At 41.6% G+C, this 16,209-nt stretch overlaps 1 protein-coding gene across 6 annotated transcripts in view; it reads left to right on the top strand.

The window, feature by feature from the left end:
• clip2 (CAP-GLY domain containing linker protein 2) overlaps window positions 1-16,209 on the top strand; it is a 61,464-nt gene that overhangs the window by 31,408 nt on the left and 13,847 nt on the right. For 2 of the 6 annotated variants that reach the window (XM_024393596.2, XM_024393594.2), the window contains exons 4-9: window positions 4,257-4,381; window positions 8,338-8,551; window positions 10,082-10,279; window positions 12,275-12,378; window positions 14,607-14,667; window positions 15,098-15,193. In XM_024393596.2, coding sequence (XP_024249364.1) covers window positions 4,257-4,381; window positions 8,338-8,551; window positions 10,082-10,279; window positions 12,275-12,378; window positions 14,607-14,667; window positions 15,098-15,193 — 798 coding nt within the window. Of the gene's footprint in view, window positions 1-4,256; window positions 4,382-8,337; window positions 8,552-10,081; window positions 10,280-12,274; window positions 12,379-14,606; window positions 14,668-15,097; window positions 15,203-16,209 lie in introns of all 6 variants that reach the window. The other 4 variants (XM_024393595.2, XM_024393593.2, XM_024393598.2 and 1 more) reach the window with 2 other exon arrangements.

The following is a 16,209-nucleotide window of genomic DNA, read 5'->3' as shown; positions in this document are numbered from 1 at the left end:
TCACACATTCAACCTGTTTTGACTCACATGGGCACTGTTGATGACTATCACTCTATCTTTAAAAATGTATTATTATTATTAACATTTATTTATCGATCAATTCACAATCCTCAACATTAATTGTGCAGTTTTCATCCTCAAACATCTGCAGTTAGTTCTTGAAACAGTGCAACTGATTTGTATGCATTTGATGAATACAAACGTGTAATCCACTGGAAAAAACTGCCCTGTGCTGACAATGACATGTTATCCATAAGGGCAGTGTGCTGTAAATAAGTTTTGCTCTTTCCATTAAGGCAATGACAGTAGGTTCTTCTCTAACACACTCACAAAAAGGCCTCTGTGTTTCGGGATCAGTCTGGAGAAGATGTGATTCCAAACACTGGGGCAGTAGTCATGAGTCAGATGTTGTGAATTGAACAAAGAGCTGTTCTCCCCAACTTGTTTCAGTGACAGACATTTTCCCTCTCTAGGCTACTACATTCACACAAAAAAAAACGAGTATTATTTATATGATTGTGAATGTCATTCCCTGTGAATTCCCTCTTCCTCTTTATATTGCGTTACAACGTGATGAGAACAGCGTGAGGGCATTATAACATTTTTGCTTCATAAGGCATTATTCAGCCTTATAATGCATTATGCATAGCTCAATTATTTGAATACATATGAAGATGGTATCAATAGGAAGTGTTACCAAATTGTGATTTGGAGCTCATTTTTCCCAGTATATACAGTGCTTTCAGAAAGTATTCATACCCCTTGACTTGTTACACATGTTGTGTTACAGCCTGAATTCAAAATGGATTAAAACAAATTTTAAAAGATCAACACGCAATACCCCATAATGACAAAGTGAAAACATGTTTTTAGAAATCTTTACAAATTTATTGAAAATTAAATACAGAAAAATCTAATTTACATAACTATTTACAGCCCTGAGTCAATACTTTGTAGAAGCATTTTTGGTTGCGATTACAGCTGAGTCTTTTTGGGTAAGTCTCTAAGAGCTTTGCACTCTGGGATAAAATACTTCAACCTCTGTCAAGTTGATTGTTGATCATTACTAGACAGCCATTTTCAAGTCTTGCCATACATTTTCAAGCCGATTTAAGTCAAAACTGTAACTAGGCCACTCGGGAACATTCAATGTCATCTTGGTAAGCAACTCCAGTGTAGATTTGTCCATGCGGTTTAGGTTATTGTCCTTCTGAAAGGTGAATTCGACTCCCAGTGTCTGTTGGAAATCAGACTGAAACTGTTTTAAAATCACCTTTGGCCTCATGGTGAAATCCCTGAGCAGTTCCCTTCCTCTCTGGGAACTGAGTTTGTAGTGACTGGGTGTATTGATACACCATCCAAAGCCTAATTAATAACTTCACCATGCTTTGTTTTGTGTTTTCTCAAATCAACCAATCGGTGCCCTTCTTTGCTAGGCGTTGGAAAATCTCCCTGGTCTTTGTGGTTGAGCCTATCCTTGAAATTCACTGCTCGATTGAGGGACGTTACAGATAATTGAATGTGGGGTGTAGAGATGAGGTAGGTATTAAAAAAAATCATGTTACCAACTTTTATTGAACAAAGAATTTATTTTATTTACCTAGGCAAGTCAGTTAAGAACAAATTCTTATTTTCAATGATGGCCTAGGAACAGTGGGTTAACTGCCTGTTCAGGGGCAGAACGACAGATTTGTACCTTGTCAGCTTGGGGGTTTGAACTCACAACCTTCCGGTTACTAGTCACACGCTCTAACCACTAGGCTACCCTGCCGCCCCAAGAGAATGAGTCCTTGCCACTTATAATACGATTTGTTAAGCATATTTTGGCTTGCCATAAGAAAGGGGTTGAATACTTATTGAATACCTATTGCACAACCCAAGGGGGGGGGGGCGCCAACCCAGACAGGAAGATCACATCAGTGACTCAACCCACTCAAGTGACGCACCCCTCCTAGGGACGGTATGAAAGAGCCCCAGTAAGCCAGTGACTCAGCCCCTGTAATAGGGTTAGAGGCAGAGAATCCCAGTGGAAAGAGGGGAACCGGCCAGGCAGAGACAGCAAGGGCGGTTCGTTGCTCCAGAGCCTTTCCGTTCAACTTCCCACTCCTGGGCCAGACTACACTCAATCATAAGACCTACTGAAGAGATTAGTCTTCAGTAAAGACTTAAAGGTTGAGACCGAGTCTGCGTCTCACATGAATAGGCAGACCATTCCATAAAAATGGAGCTCTATAGGAGAAAGCCCTGCCTCCAGCTGTTTGCTTAGAAATTCTAGGGACAATTAGGAGGCTTGCGTCTTATGACCGTAGCGTACGTGTAGGTATGTACGGCAGGACCAAATCAGAGAGATAGGTAGGAGCAAGCCCATGTAAGGCTTTGTAGGTTAGCAGTAAAACCTTGAAATCAGCCCTTGTCTTGACAGGAAGCCAGTGTAGAGAGGCCAGCACTGGAGTAATATGATCACATTTTTGGGTTCTAGTCAAGATTCTAGCAGCCATGTTTAGCACTAGCCGAAGTTTATTTAGTGCTTTATCCGGGTAGCCGGAAAGTAGAGCATTGTAGTAGTCTAACCTAGAAGTGACAAAAGCATGGATTAATTTTTCTGCATCATTTTTGGACAGAAAGTTTCTGTTTGGAAAAATATATCCTCACAGTCAGAAGCGAAACAATATGGCTGTGAAAGAACAGGAAAGTCCTTCGGGGGATTGAAAAGAGAGTGAAAGCTTTACCAGCTTTTAACATCAGATTAAAACCACACACATGTGAATTTAGACTTCACTTTCATTGTCCTGCTCCTTGCAGGGCTTTGAGTAAGAGATACACGCTGGCATAGATGTCATTGTTTGGCCTCTAGGACAATGATTGTTGGTTGTTTGTTAGGTTATTGTTTTGGGTAATCAGGGTTGGGCGGTTTACTTGAGATATGTGATCCTAGTGAATACGTTTCTTTATCATCTTTCCTGTTCTTCTATCCATTCCTGCTCCTGACCCTCCTGGGGCAGAGATGGGGAAGAGATGACTCAGTCTGAAGGCACGTTGAGGTTGTCTAATTACACATTTATTGAAAATGTAATTGAAAGAAATGATAAAGCAGTAGGGTTTATGTTTTCAGATTATCATGTCTAAACACTTGAACTGGCCATTTCCATTCTCAGCTGCAATATTTTGTAACTGTTACTGCATTTGCATCCCTTGGTGGTGGTGCGTTCAATGCATAATTTAGAGGTGAAGTCATTTGTGTTACGGCATGGGGGAGACTCAGCACTGAGCCGAAACTGATCACCCCCAAAGTAGCATGGTGGTCTTTGTGTTTCTCAAACCCCCTGAACCTGCTCTCTGTCTATCCCTCAGTCTGTCTGATCGCACTAGCGTAACTGGCTGTGACCTCTTTTCAGGCACCCGAATGTAGGCCATGTCAGCTTTTCCAGTCATGCGCTCCATTGTCACCTCCGAGTTGTCAAAGCCGAAGTCTCCCCTCGCGACACTAAGATGCCTGTCTGATTTCACCCTTATGTGTTGACGTCCTTTAGTGTCACTATGGGATACAGTATTAATGCATAACACTCCGCTTCTACCTAAAATGGCAAGACTCCATTGTCACTGAAAGTAGCCTATTGGTTATTGTTACCTTTTTTGTGGTATACATACCTTATTTTTAAACCTGTAATCTTTACCACAGTTGCTTATGAGAAGAAGAAAAGTATGTTGCACACTATAATACTTTTTTAAAACTATACAACATTTGGGGGCCACATATGCCAAAAACAAACAAGCAAAAAGACTACCTCACGTACACCGCTGTCAAGTGTCAATGTGCTGCGGGTAGAACGGAATCAGGCGCAGGACATAGAACTGAGTAAAAGACGTAGTTTACACGAAAAGAAACAAATAATATATCCACGCAGGGCAAACACACCAGCTCACAGAAGTCTTGAACATTACACAAAGAACAAACACGCACAAAACCATGTGGGAACTAGAGGGTTAAATAGGGAATAAATTATAACGTAATGGGAACCAGGTGTGTACAATCAAGACAAAACAAATGGGAAAAGAAACGTAGATCGGTGGCAGCTAGAAAGCCGGTGACGACGACCGCCGAAAGCCGCCCGAACAAGAAGAGGCACCAACTTCAGCGGAAGTTGTGACAACCGCATTTGCAGTTTTTCTATATTTTCTCTTACTATGCAGTGTATTTTGGACATGATCATTACCAAGATGTTGCACTTGTTCACCATGCTCCTTTGTCTTGTCAGGTGGGGGGCACTAAGACAGGAGTGGTGCGCTACGTGGGGGAGACTGACTTTGCCAAGGGTGAGTGGTGCGGCGTGGAGTTGGACGAGCCCCTGGGGAAGAACGACGGTGCAGTGGCTGGAACAAGGTATACAGCGTCTGTCACCCATCTCTCTCTCTTTCCCTCTTTTTCTCTATGTCTGTCTCTCTTTATCTCCCTCTCCTGCTTGATTTAACTCCCTTGCATGTGTGCACTCTCTCATTCTCTTGCTGGATCTCTGCTGTAAACTCTCTGTATTCCTCCTCTATTCCCCCTTTATCATTCTCTTTCATTCTTTATTTCTATTTTTCTGTCTCTCACTCTCTCCTTTTCTGTCCCACACACACACACACACACATACACCTGTCTGGCAGATCTAGCTGTAGACTTAGTAGTGTCTTCAAAAATCAATTATGTGTGGTTTAGTGTCAGACGAGACGGCATCGTTCTAATTTTAGCTGCAATTCCTCTGCATGGTAGATGATTAGAGCTAGGCGCTCCCTCTGTTACACAATATTAAACTGAATTATTTTCAAAATGGTGAAAACATGAATCGCCGTGCAAACAGAATATTGCTTCACTCTTCTTCTAATTACAAAATGAATGTCACATTCTGTTATGAGATGGAACAGTAGCTGTGCAGGCATAAACTAGTGAACCATGCTCCAGTTCCCTCCACTTTCATATTTGATTTATTGAAACATGCTTTTGAAAGATTTTACCACTGCAAATATTGCAACTCACTTAACCAGAAGCATGGTTTCCACCCTCAAAGTGACTGATATCTAATAAAATACCTGTTGATGTAAGGGAATACTCGACAACGACTAGACATGACTTGTCACAAATCACAATGCAACGCATTTTACAGTAGTATATTATAAATGCCACAATACGGTATAAGTGAATTCACCACAACAAGCTGTTTTATATGGAAACCCGCTGCAAAAACATTTAAAATTTAAGCCTCATGATTTGTCAACATGCACAGTTAGTCTGTGCTTCAGTCTGATCAACGGTAGCCTACTGATAACAACCACAGCTGCAGGTAGCCTAGAGAAGCCTACAGTATGCGCTTTACTCGCATCTCAGCCAGGGAAAATGTAACGTCATGTTTTTATAGCCTAAGCTATATATTTATAGCGTAAAATAGGCCACATTTATTTGTGTTCTGAGAAAATTAGAATTTGATCAAATTTGGTTTATATTCATACTTCGGGTGGCTAGGCTACCTAGGCCTTTTTAATCCAAAATGATTGACTGGAATTAATCAATCAACACAAACATGATGACATACTGTATGAGAATATTTGTAATTACAAATGGAAAGGCCTACACGATGCAAGCCTGCATACAGCAAGCTGAAACCTTTTCGTTTTTGTCTTTTGTTCTGATTTTTCATCCTCCCTAGGGCCAGGAGTTTTTCCAGGACTTATTTTTATTTTTTTACCATATGACCTGATTAGAAAAATAATCTGTTCCCATCATAGCCCGTATAATTTTTTTTTTTTACAGCTGATTTATTACAATGTCATACCCTACCACTAGGATCCAGAGTTGGTCAGGTTAGCCTACTACCAGATCAGGAAAAACTCTGGGCCCCAGGAAAATAATTTCCCCCCCACTTCTCTGGGACCTGTCGTGCCACCTTTCTGGGACCTGTCGTGCCACCTCTCTGGGACCTGTCGTGCCACCTCTCTGGGACCTGTCGTGCCACCTCTCTGGGACCTGTCGTGCCACCTCTCTGGGACCTGTCGTGCCACCTCTCTGGGACCTGTCGTGCCACCTCTGAAATCACCACATAATATTAATATTTGTATGATCATTTGACATGTGTTTGGTGATGGGGATGGGCTTTCATAGTTTTATGTGGCTCAGTGCAGCCGGCAGTTACTGCAACAATTTCAGAATATATCAGGCTGTTACTGCAATTTCAGGTAAAAACTTAATAAAACAAGTCTCAAATATTAGGAAAATGTCTATACATTTCATATGTTTCAAAAACATTGCTCTGCTATTACCATTTTTACTGTAGGGCTGTTGGCTCAACTAGACAATTCTGTTTACACTACCCTGCTTCAAGGGGGCAACTGTCGGGAAAGTGTCGTGCGCTACCTCCGGAGGTAGTGGTCGAGATGTAGCAAGTACACAAGTTTACATTTTAGTAATACACTACCGGTCAAAAGTTTTAGAACACCTACTCATTCAAGGGTTTTTCTTTATTTTGACTATTTTCTACATTGTAAAATAATAGTGACTACATCAAAACTATGAAATAACACATATGGAGTCATGTCGTAACCAAAAAAGCGTTAAACAAATCAAAATATTTTATATTTGAGATTCTTCAAATAGCCACCCTTTTCCTTGATGACAGCTTTGCACACTCTTGGCATTCTCTAAACCAGCTTCATGAGGTAGTCACCTGGAATGTATTTCAATTAACTGGTGTGTGCCTTCTTAAACGTTCATTTGTGGAATTTGTTTCCTTCTTAATGCCTTGATGACAGCTTTGCTCACTCTTGGCATTCTCTCAACCAGCTTCGCCTGGAATGCTTTTCCAACAGTCTGGAAGGAGTTCCTACATATGCTAGGCTCTTGTTGGCTGCTTTTCCTTCACTCTGTGGTCAGACTCATCCCAAACCATCTCAATTTGGTTGAGGTCAGGGGATTGTGGAGGCCAGGTCATCTGATGCAGCATTCCATCACTCTCCTTCTTGGTAAAATAGCACTTACACAATGACCCAACACAACAGATGTGTTGGGTCATTGTCCTGTTGAAAAACGAATGATAGCCCAAACCAGATGGGATGGCGTATCGCTGCAGAATGCTGTGGTAGCCATGCTGGTTAAGTGTGCCTTGAATTCTAAATAAATCCCAGACAGTGTAACCAGCAAAGCACCCCCACACCATAACACCTCCTCCTCCATGCTTTACGTTGGGAAATACACATGCAAAGATCTGTTCACCCACACCGCGTCTCACAATGACACGGCGGTTGGAACCAAAAATCTCCAATTTGGAATCGAGACCAAAGGACAAATTTTCACCGGTCTAATGTCCATTTCTGGTGTTTCTTGGCCCAAGCAAGTCTCTTATTCTTATTGGTGTCCTTTAGTAGTGGTTTCTTTGCAGCAATTCGACCATGAAGGTCTGATTCACACAGTCTCCTCTGAACAGTTGATGTTGAGATGTGTCTGTTACTTGAACTCTGTGAAGCATTTATTTGGTCTGCAATTTCTCAGGCTGGTAACTCTAATGAACTTTTCCTCTGCAGCAGAGGCAACTCTGGGTCTTCCATTCCTGTGGTGGTCCTCATGAGAGCCAGTTTCATCATAGCGCTTTGTTTTTTGTGACTGCACTTGAAGAAACGTTCAAAGTTCTTGAAATGTTCCGTATTGACTGACCTTCATGTCTTAAAGTAATGATGGACTGTAATTTCTCTTTGCTTATTTGAGGTGTTCTGTCCATAATAAGGACTTGATCTTTTACCAAATAGGGCTATCTTCTGTATACCCTCTACCTTGTCACAATACAACCGATTGGCTCAAATGCATTAAGAAGGAAAGAAATTCCACAAATTAACCTTTAAGAAGGCATGCCTGTTATTCATTGAAATACATTCCAGGTGACTACCTCATGAAGTTGGTTGAGATGCCAAGAGTGTGCAAAGCTGTCATCAAGGCAAAGGGTGGCTATTTGAAGAATCTCAAATATTTTGATTTGTTTAACACTTTTTTGGTTACTACATGATTCCATATGTGTTATTTCATAGTTTTGGTGTCTTCACTATTATTCTACAATTTAGACAACGGTAAAAAATTAAGAAAAACCCTTGAATGAGTAGGTGTTCTAAAACTTTTGACTGGTAGTGTATGTGTTGCCAATGGTATTTTTCCCAAAAATGTACTACCTACCTACGGTTAGAGCTAGGTTTAGAATAATGGTTAAACTAAGGGTTAAGGTTAGGGTTAGTAGATAGTTCGTTGAAATGTTACTGATAGTCTACAGATGGACTATCCAAATAAATTGGTACCGAGATTTCTCCTCTCCTCTAACCCAGGTACTTCCAGTGTCCGCCCAGGTTTGGCCTGTTCGCACCCATCCACAAGGTGATCCGCATCGGCTTCCCCTCCACCAGCCCAGCCAAGACCAAGAAGAGCAAGCGGATGGCCATGGGGGTGTCGTCGCTAGCCCACAGCCCCAGCAGTTCATCCATCAGCTCTGTTAGCTCTGTGGCTTCCTCGGTGGGCGGACGGCCAAGCCGCACTGGCCTGGTGAGAGATACACATGCATACATACACACACACACACACACACCACTGTATTTTCATGACTATAACTGCACGTCTAATGGGCTTGTATGTGCACATTCATTAAAAACTTCTCCCAGGTACTTGATCAGAGAGGACAACGATCCCAAAGTGTTTTATAGGACAAGTGTTTAACTGCATTCTCCACATTGTTGCAGACCCTCAGAAATCTGACACACACAAACAGACTGAAAGGAAGAGACAGACAGAGAGAAAAAGATTTAGAAAGATTTAGAGAGGACAAAGAGGGATGTTTGCATGAAAGACAAAGGAGACATGCAATACATGAAACAAGATACATACGGTATTTGGCCAAAGAGAAAGATGTTAAGAGAAAAAATCACAGATGAACGCAGTAGAGACACATTACATAGAATACTAAAAACACATTGGCTATTGAGGAACAGCACATACATACACAAGAGAAACAACGAGATAGTATTGGTATCTTATGAGTATTTATGTAAATGTCTCTGTGTACTCTGAATCCCCTCCCCATCCTGTCAGTCAGGTGACATATTTGGAAGAGTAGGCATAGGATGTGCATGTAGCACATTGGGTTAATTAACTGTTTCCCATCAGCCAGCATTAGGACGCTCTAATTATAACTGTCTGGCATGCTCTCACTCAGGCGGTCATCTTAGTGCTTGCCCTAGGGCTGATGTACAATACAGACACACCTTCTCTATTGTCATCGAACAGAGTCTTCTGTAGTCACACTGTCACTATACCTTTCGTTGCCTCAGGTGTGTGTGAACATGCCCCTGGGGGACCCAGTTTGGCCCTCCATCTGTCCCCTTCTTCACTTACTCCCTAAATACTATTTTGATGACAATGCAGATCTGTTCAAATCACGTGTCTAGGCCGGGGGTAGGCAATTCTGGTTCGAGGACCATATCGGGACTTGGTTCATCAAAGTAATTTGCGGGTGGGAAAAATATATGTATTATCATGTCTACATACTTTCTATTTCGCTTTAGACCTTCAAGTGTCAACTTCAAGTCATTTTTTTATCCAAAATAATGTAAATTAAAATATATATATTATAAAAAAAGGAATCCACAGACATCCACCATTTTATTGGCTTGTGGGCCGGATCCGGCATGGTGTCATATGTTGCCCACCCATGGTCCAGACCTGTATTTATGTTTAGTTTTCTCCTAATTTGTTTTTCTAATGCTCCAAGACTAAATTAAAGCCCTCAACCTGAATGAAATAATAATCCAACCATATCATGAAAGCACTGATCCATGCAGAATAAAAATAATTTATGTGATTTGGTAATGTAAGCACTCCTTTTCCTTGTATTTTTAATTGAGTATGTATCTATTTGTTCATGTGTAATGCTACAAGACACATTTCCTCTAATCCTATCTCCTTCTCTGCCTCCCTTCCTCTACGTTTTTTCCTCACTTCTTCCTTCTCTCACTCCATTATTCTCTCATTCTGCCACCTCCTTCCCCCACCACCTCCCTCCCCACTCCCCCTCCATAGCTCACGGAGACGTCGTCGCGCTATGCCCGCAAGATCTCTGGCACCACTGCGCTGCAGGAGGCACTGAAGGAGAAACAGCAGCACATCGAGCAGCTGCTGGCCGAGCGGGACCTGGAGCGGGCCGAGGTGGCCAAGGCCACCAGCCACATCTGTGAGGTAGAGAAGGAGCTCAACGCCCTCAAGGCCCAGCACCTGCAGGTAGGCAGTAGCCTGAGTGCCAGTCCGTTTGGGATTTATTTGGACTGAAAATAGTTTGGTGTAGTGGAGCAGATGTATAATGCTGTACATCCCTGGAACTGACTGACACATGAATGTCTGCATGCACATGTACACATTTACACATGTACAGTACACACACATACAAACATGTTCATACTCATGCAAGCAAATAAATCAACACACACACATACACATTTACTTAGTCTATACTGTACTTAGCATTGTTTACTAGACTCATAGATGTACTAGCCTGTGAATAATGGTTCGCCTGGAGATCTGCATCATTCATAAACAAGCCCGAGCCTCAAATTCATGAAGCAATTCAAAGTGGAATGTTATCTTCCATGATGTCTCTTTGCTAGACAAGGTGCACACTCGTTTTGCATTGCCCTAGGTGGTTGGCGAGTTCACTAATGGAACGGGTTAAAATGTGCAAACTCCGCCCACCCGCGATGCAAAACGAATGTGGCCAAGGGAAGTAAGTCCAGTGCTCTCAACCAATCAGGTGACAGTGTTTATAGCGGAAAGAAAGAGGATCTTGGCCTTGGGCTAGCCATACCAAAGTTTATGTCTCTCACCATGCTGTGTCAAAGGCACACGGCTAGGAAATAAACTAGCATTTATTTAACTAGAAAGTTTTGAGAACTTCATATTTTTCCCTAGAAAGACCATAGCAAGACAGTGACAATGGCAAAGCATTAAATAGCATGCCACACAAACCTTTCTTGTACGTGATTCACAAAAACAATAAAACTGTGATGACTGTGTGAAACAGAATGCTGGAAGAATGTTTTTTTGCCTTACAAGGAAAATATTTGGTCTATTGGTTTATTCAGATTCCCATTAGATGTTACATTAGCAACAACAGCTACTCTTCCCAGGGGCCACTGCATGTTGAGTCTGATTCCAGATCTGTTTGAGCTGCTATTGCACATTGGCCATAGGAATTGGCAGCACACCACAAAGAGATCTGGGACCAGCATGTTGTTATATAATGTAGGTTGGCCCGACAAAGATTGTTTTGTTCAGAATGTGGGATAACGATGGTACAGTGATGACAGTGTGGCTGCTTCCAAAAGGCCCCATATCCCCTATATAGTGCATTACGTTACACCAGAGCCCTATGGGTGCGAGTACGTTGTGTGCAGTGACGGGTATTTGAAATGGCATCATTTCCCCTACATAGTGCACTACAAAGGGAATAGGGTACCATTTCAGATGCATGCTGTAACTGTCACTGCATGCTGTCACCCACTGGCTCAGCCAGGGAAATGTCCTAAATTAGTCTGCCCATATTGATGAGTCAATGGCTGGGCTCTTGACTGCAATAAGAGAAAAGCAAGTGCATATTTAAATTTAAATCCAGAATGACTTTCAGCAGCAATTAGGGTTAAGTGCCTCGCTCGAGGCCACAGACAGATGTTTCACATATCAGTCAGACACACAGTATGAATGTGTACTGTACATTAAGCTGTGCATTAAGCATAGTCCAGGACTAAAAAGCATTCTCAATGGTGATGAATGAAATGAAAGAATGCTATTGTAGTAGTGTGTGCTGTAAGTCCTTGGCACACACACACACACACACACCCACTTAGCCGTTACTGTACTTAGTGTTGCTTACCAGACTCACAGTGCTAATTACCTGTCAAGAAAGCATCTCCAATGTGCTCTTGTTCGCCTGAGGATTTGCATCAAGTAATTCTCAATTGAAAGGGCTTTTTTGGTCCAGGACTAAACTTGTCCCGGAAAACCGACCCTTATTGTATAATCTACAGACTTGACAAAGAAATCTGCTCAACTTGACAATGAAAACATGATTCATTGAATCAATGTTTCTGTCACTGTACATGTGAACCAGGCCTAAATTAGTAGGGGTAAGTGTTTGTCTACTTACTGAGAACTTGTCAAATCACTCTCGGTGATAGCATGGTACACTTCATCACTGATATTGTTTGTTTTCTCTGATTACAGTATGTCACAGAGACGGAGAGCAACCTCCATCAAGTCAAAACTCTGTTGGCCAGCACTCAGAAGGACAAAGTAGAGCTAGCCAATCAGCTTGAAGAAGAGAAAAGGTACAATGTTGGGGATTTCTATGGAGTAATCTGGCTGGTTTGGCCTTGTTAGGGCAATCATTTGTGAACAAGATGTGACACATAAATATATAAATACTACATTTCACAGAGCAATTTAATATCCTATTTTAATATAGGTATCCCTATTCAATATCCTGTTGTCATAAAATAAAAATATGACAACAGGATATTATTATTGCCTTAGACCTTATTCACATCTTGGCCATTGAAACTAATGCAAAAACCTTCCTGTGACCTGTAGATGAAAAACTTCTGCACACCTACACCCTAAAACAGAATCCATTTGGGGTACTAAGAAGAACATTTCTAGCTCATTGTCATTGTCATATGCCCTGTTTTTGAAAGACATAACCGTTTATTAGCTAGCTGCTAGGGTTGGGCGGTATGTTCATACCGTTTCTGTACCATACCGCGGTAAACGGTATGACCGAATGTGCACAAAACTGTTTAGTCAACAGGGATCTTGCTCCAGGAGGGGATTGAATGTCTTTGCTGTAACCAAGAAGCTTGATCTTGACATCTAGCCACTTATCTAGCAAGTTAGCAAACCAAATGCATAGCATCTTAGATGTCTTATACACTGAACAAAAATATAAACGCAACATGTAAAGTCTAGCTCCCATGTTTTATGAGCTGAAATAAAAGATCCCAGAAATGTTCCATATACACAAAAAGCTTATTTCTCTAAAATGTTGTGCACAAATGTGTTTACATCCCTGCTAGTGAGCATTTCTCTTTTGCCAAGATAATCCATCCACCTGACAGGTGTGGCATATCAAGAAGCTGATTAAATAGCATGATCATTACACAGTGCCCCTTGTGCTGGGGACAATAAAAGGCCATTCTAAAATGTGCAGTTTTGTCACACAGCACAATGCCACATATGTCTCAAGTTTTGAGGGAGCGTGCAATTGGCATACTGACTGCAGGAATGTCCACCAGAGCTGTTGCCAGAGAATTTAATGTTCATTTCTCTACCATAAGCCGCCTCCAACGTCGTTTTTAGAAAATTTGGCGAATTTGGCAGTATGTCCAACTGGCCTCCCAACTGCAAACCACGTGCATGGCATCATGTGGGTGAGCGGTTTGCTGATGTCAACATTGTGAACAGAGTGCCCTGTGGTGGCGGTGGGGTTATGGTATGGGCAGACATAAGCTACAGACAATGAACACAATTGCATTTTATCGATGGCAATTTGAATGCACAGAAATACTGTGACGAGATCCTGAGGCCCATCGTGAGGCCCATTTTTTAAAGGTATCTGTGACCAACAGATGCATATCCACATTCTCAGTCATGTGAAATCCATAGATTAGGGCCTAAGAAATGTATTTAAATTGACTGATTTCTTCATATGAACCTTAACTCAGTGAAATGGGGCGGCAGGGTAGCCTAGTGGTTAGAGCGTTGGACTAGTAACCGGAAGGTTGCAAGTTCAAATCCCCGAGCTGACAAGGTACATATCTGCCCCTGACAGTTCCTAGGCTGTCATTGAAAATAAGAATTTGTTCTTAACTGATTTGCTTAGTTAAATAAAGCTAAAATAAATATTTATTGAATTGTTGCATGTTGCCTTTAAATTTTTGTTCAGTATAGTTATATTTAACTCATAGTTATAAGCTGTGGCGTATCACGTGCCCCCCCCCCCACACACACAAAAAAAAACAGTATTGAAAAAATCTTTCATATACTTGAAGTGAGCTTGATTTAGCATGTCCAGTTTTCAAGGTGGGAGGATTTTTTACTTTGGGGACTATTCCATTGGTTCCATTGCACTGGTCATGCTCAATCAAGTGTACTTCAAGAGATTGAATTTACATACTGTATGCAGTTTTTGAAGTGGGCCAATGCTTTCCTGTCAGAGTACTGAATCCGACTCAAATTTTCTACTGCTGGAGTATCGGCACCTTTTAAAGAACATTCGCTCTAATATGAGTGCTGTCACCCAAAATGGTGTCACCCTATTTTGTTCCACTTCAAGCACTGACCATATATATTTGACCCAGGTGTGTTCCTGTGGCACAGTTGGTAAGAGTGGTGCTAGCAAATCCAAGGTCATTGGATTCAATTTCCACAGGACTCAAATATGAATGCCAAAAATGTATGCAGTCACTACTGTAAATTGCTTTGAATGAAAGCCTTTGTCGGGTTGTGATGCTCTTCTGTGGCACTTTCCTGACACCTAGTGGCCGACGTGTTATTACAGGAAAGTGGAAGACCTTCAGTTCAGAGTGGAGGAGGAGTCCATCACCAAAGGAGACCTTGAGGTATTTGTCTACCGTTTGGTAAAAAGCTTAGATAAACAGTTTGATAAACATGTTTTGAAGGGATGAGAATGTGTGTTTATAAGATTACTTTAGCAAAAGTGATCAAATTTGGCTCTTCCTATAGTGCAATGTGAAAGCTGTTAATTAAAGTCTAGTAGACTAATAACAACAGTTATGTTAGAGTGACCAAAAGGCTGTGCCAAACATATAGCGAGTCAAACAGTAAGTGAGCAAAGACAGACAGAGGGACGTATCACATTTTCAGTGTTTCTGTCTGTAAAATGTCTCATCCTTCAATTTGTTGACTGCTGTTACAGAGAATCCCATGTGATGTGTATTTCACACGTCTCTTCAACCTGTACAGGTTTCTGTCCTTCTATGTCTTTTTTTCCACCTCCTGTCTCTCTCCTTTCTCTCTCCCTCTCTGTAGACTCAGACGAAATTGGAGCATGCCCGTATTCGGCAACTTGAGCAGAATCTGTTCCTCGAAAAGTCGAGAGCAGAAAAGCTTCAGAAAGAATTAGAGGTGAAGCGGGTAAATGGAAAAGCTAGCCCAGTCTAGAGCTCCTGCCTGTATCCATTTTACTTTGCGCTTTTCGATTGTATCTTTTGTTTTAGATGCAGTGGGACTTGAACACAAGTCCTTGTTATTCCTGTCCAGCACCTGTCTCCAAAGGTCCCCAAACTCAGTCACTCATACAGAAAATACTATGTCAGTTACGTCATCAAATGGCATAGACTACAATCAGAATGTGGTGCCATTGCCCTGATTTATGTATCAAGGATGCTCTGTACAGATGCCTAGAACATGACATTAGGTTTCATGTTGAGAGAAACAAATTGCATAAGTGTTACCTGAACCGATTATTTAATTAATGAATGAATGTACATTCTGGTATAAGAATTGAGAAAACAACATGATGCTACATGTATATAAGTTGTGGAATAGTAGATATATATTAGTCAACTCTGGTAAATCCCCCTAATTTAATTGTCCTCATGGTCTCTATTGCACAAATCATGTTCCAATTTTTCTGCTATCAGAGTGTGAGTCATCGTAATGGGAAAACCACTCCCTCTCTCTCTGGCTGCGTCTCTAATGGCACCCTATTCCCTATTGTGCACTACTTTTGACCAGAGCCGTATGAGCCCTGTTCAAAAGCAGTGCACTCTATAATGAAATGGGGTGCCTGAGACACAGCCTCTATCTAATCTCGCTTGGCTCTCAGCCCCACTCCTACTCGGTTTCCCATCAGCTGTAGAGTGTCGGAGTGTTGGAGACCACTCACTCTGCCCTGCAGCGATCACTTTTTCTTGTTCCTTTTGCTGCTCACTCGCAAAATCTTGTTAGATTTCTCAGGGTGCACTGCTGGAGCGGTTGTCAGCTGTAGTCAGCTTTTTTCCCACTGTTGAGGTCATAATTTTGCGTTAGAATTAGCACAAATGTCACACTTCCATTGAGTTCTGCTGAGGACCAAAATGTTATCTTATACAGTTATATAGTAATATACACACGGTGGCCAGTTTATTAGGTAAACAACC

Source organism: Oncorhynchus tshawytscha, linkage group LG30, assembly GCF_018296145.1.
Source record: "Oncorhynchus tshawytscha isolate Ot180627B linkage group LG30, Otsh_v2.0, whole genome shotgun sequence".
Classification (NCBI taxonomy): domain Eukaryota; kingdom Metazoa; phylum Chordata; class Actinopteri; order Salmoniformes; family Salmonidae; genus Oncorhynchus; species Oncorhynchus tshawytscha.
This window is presented reverse-complemented; position numbering and strand designations above follow the sequence as displayed.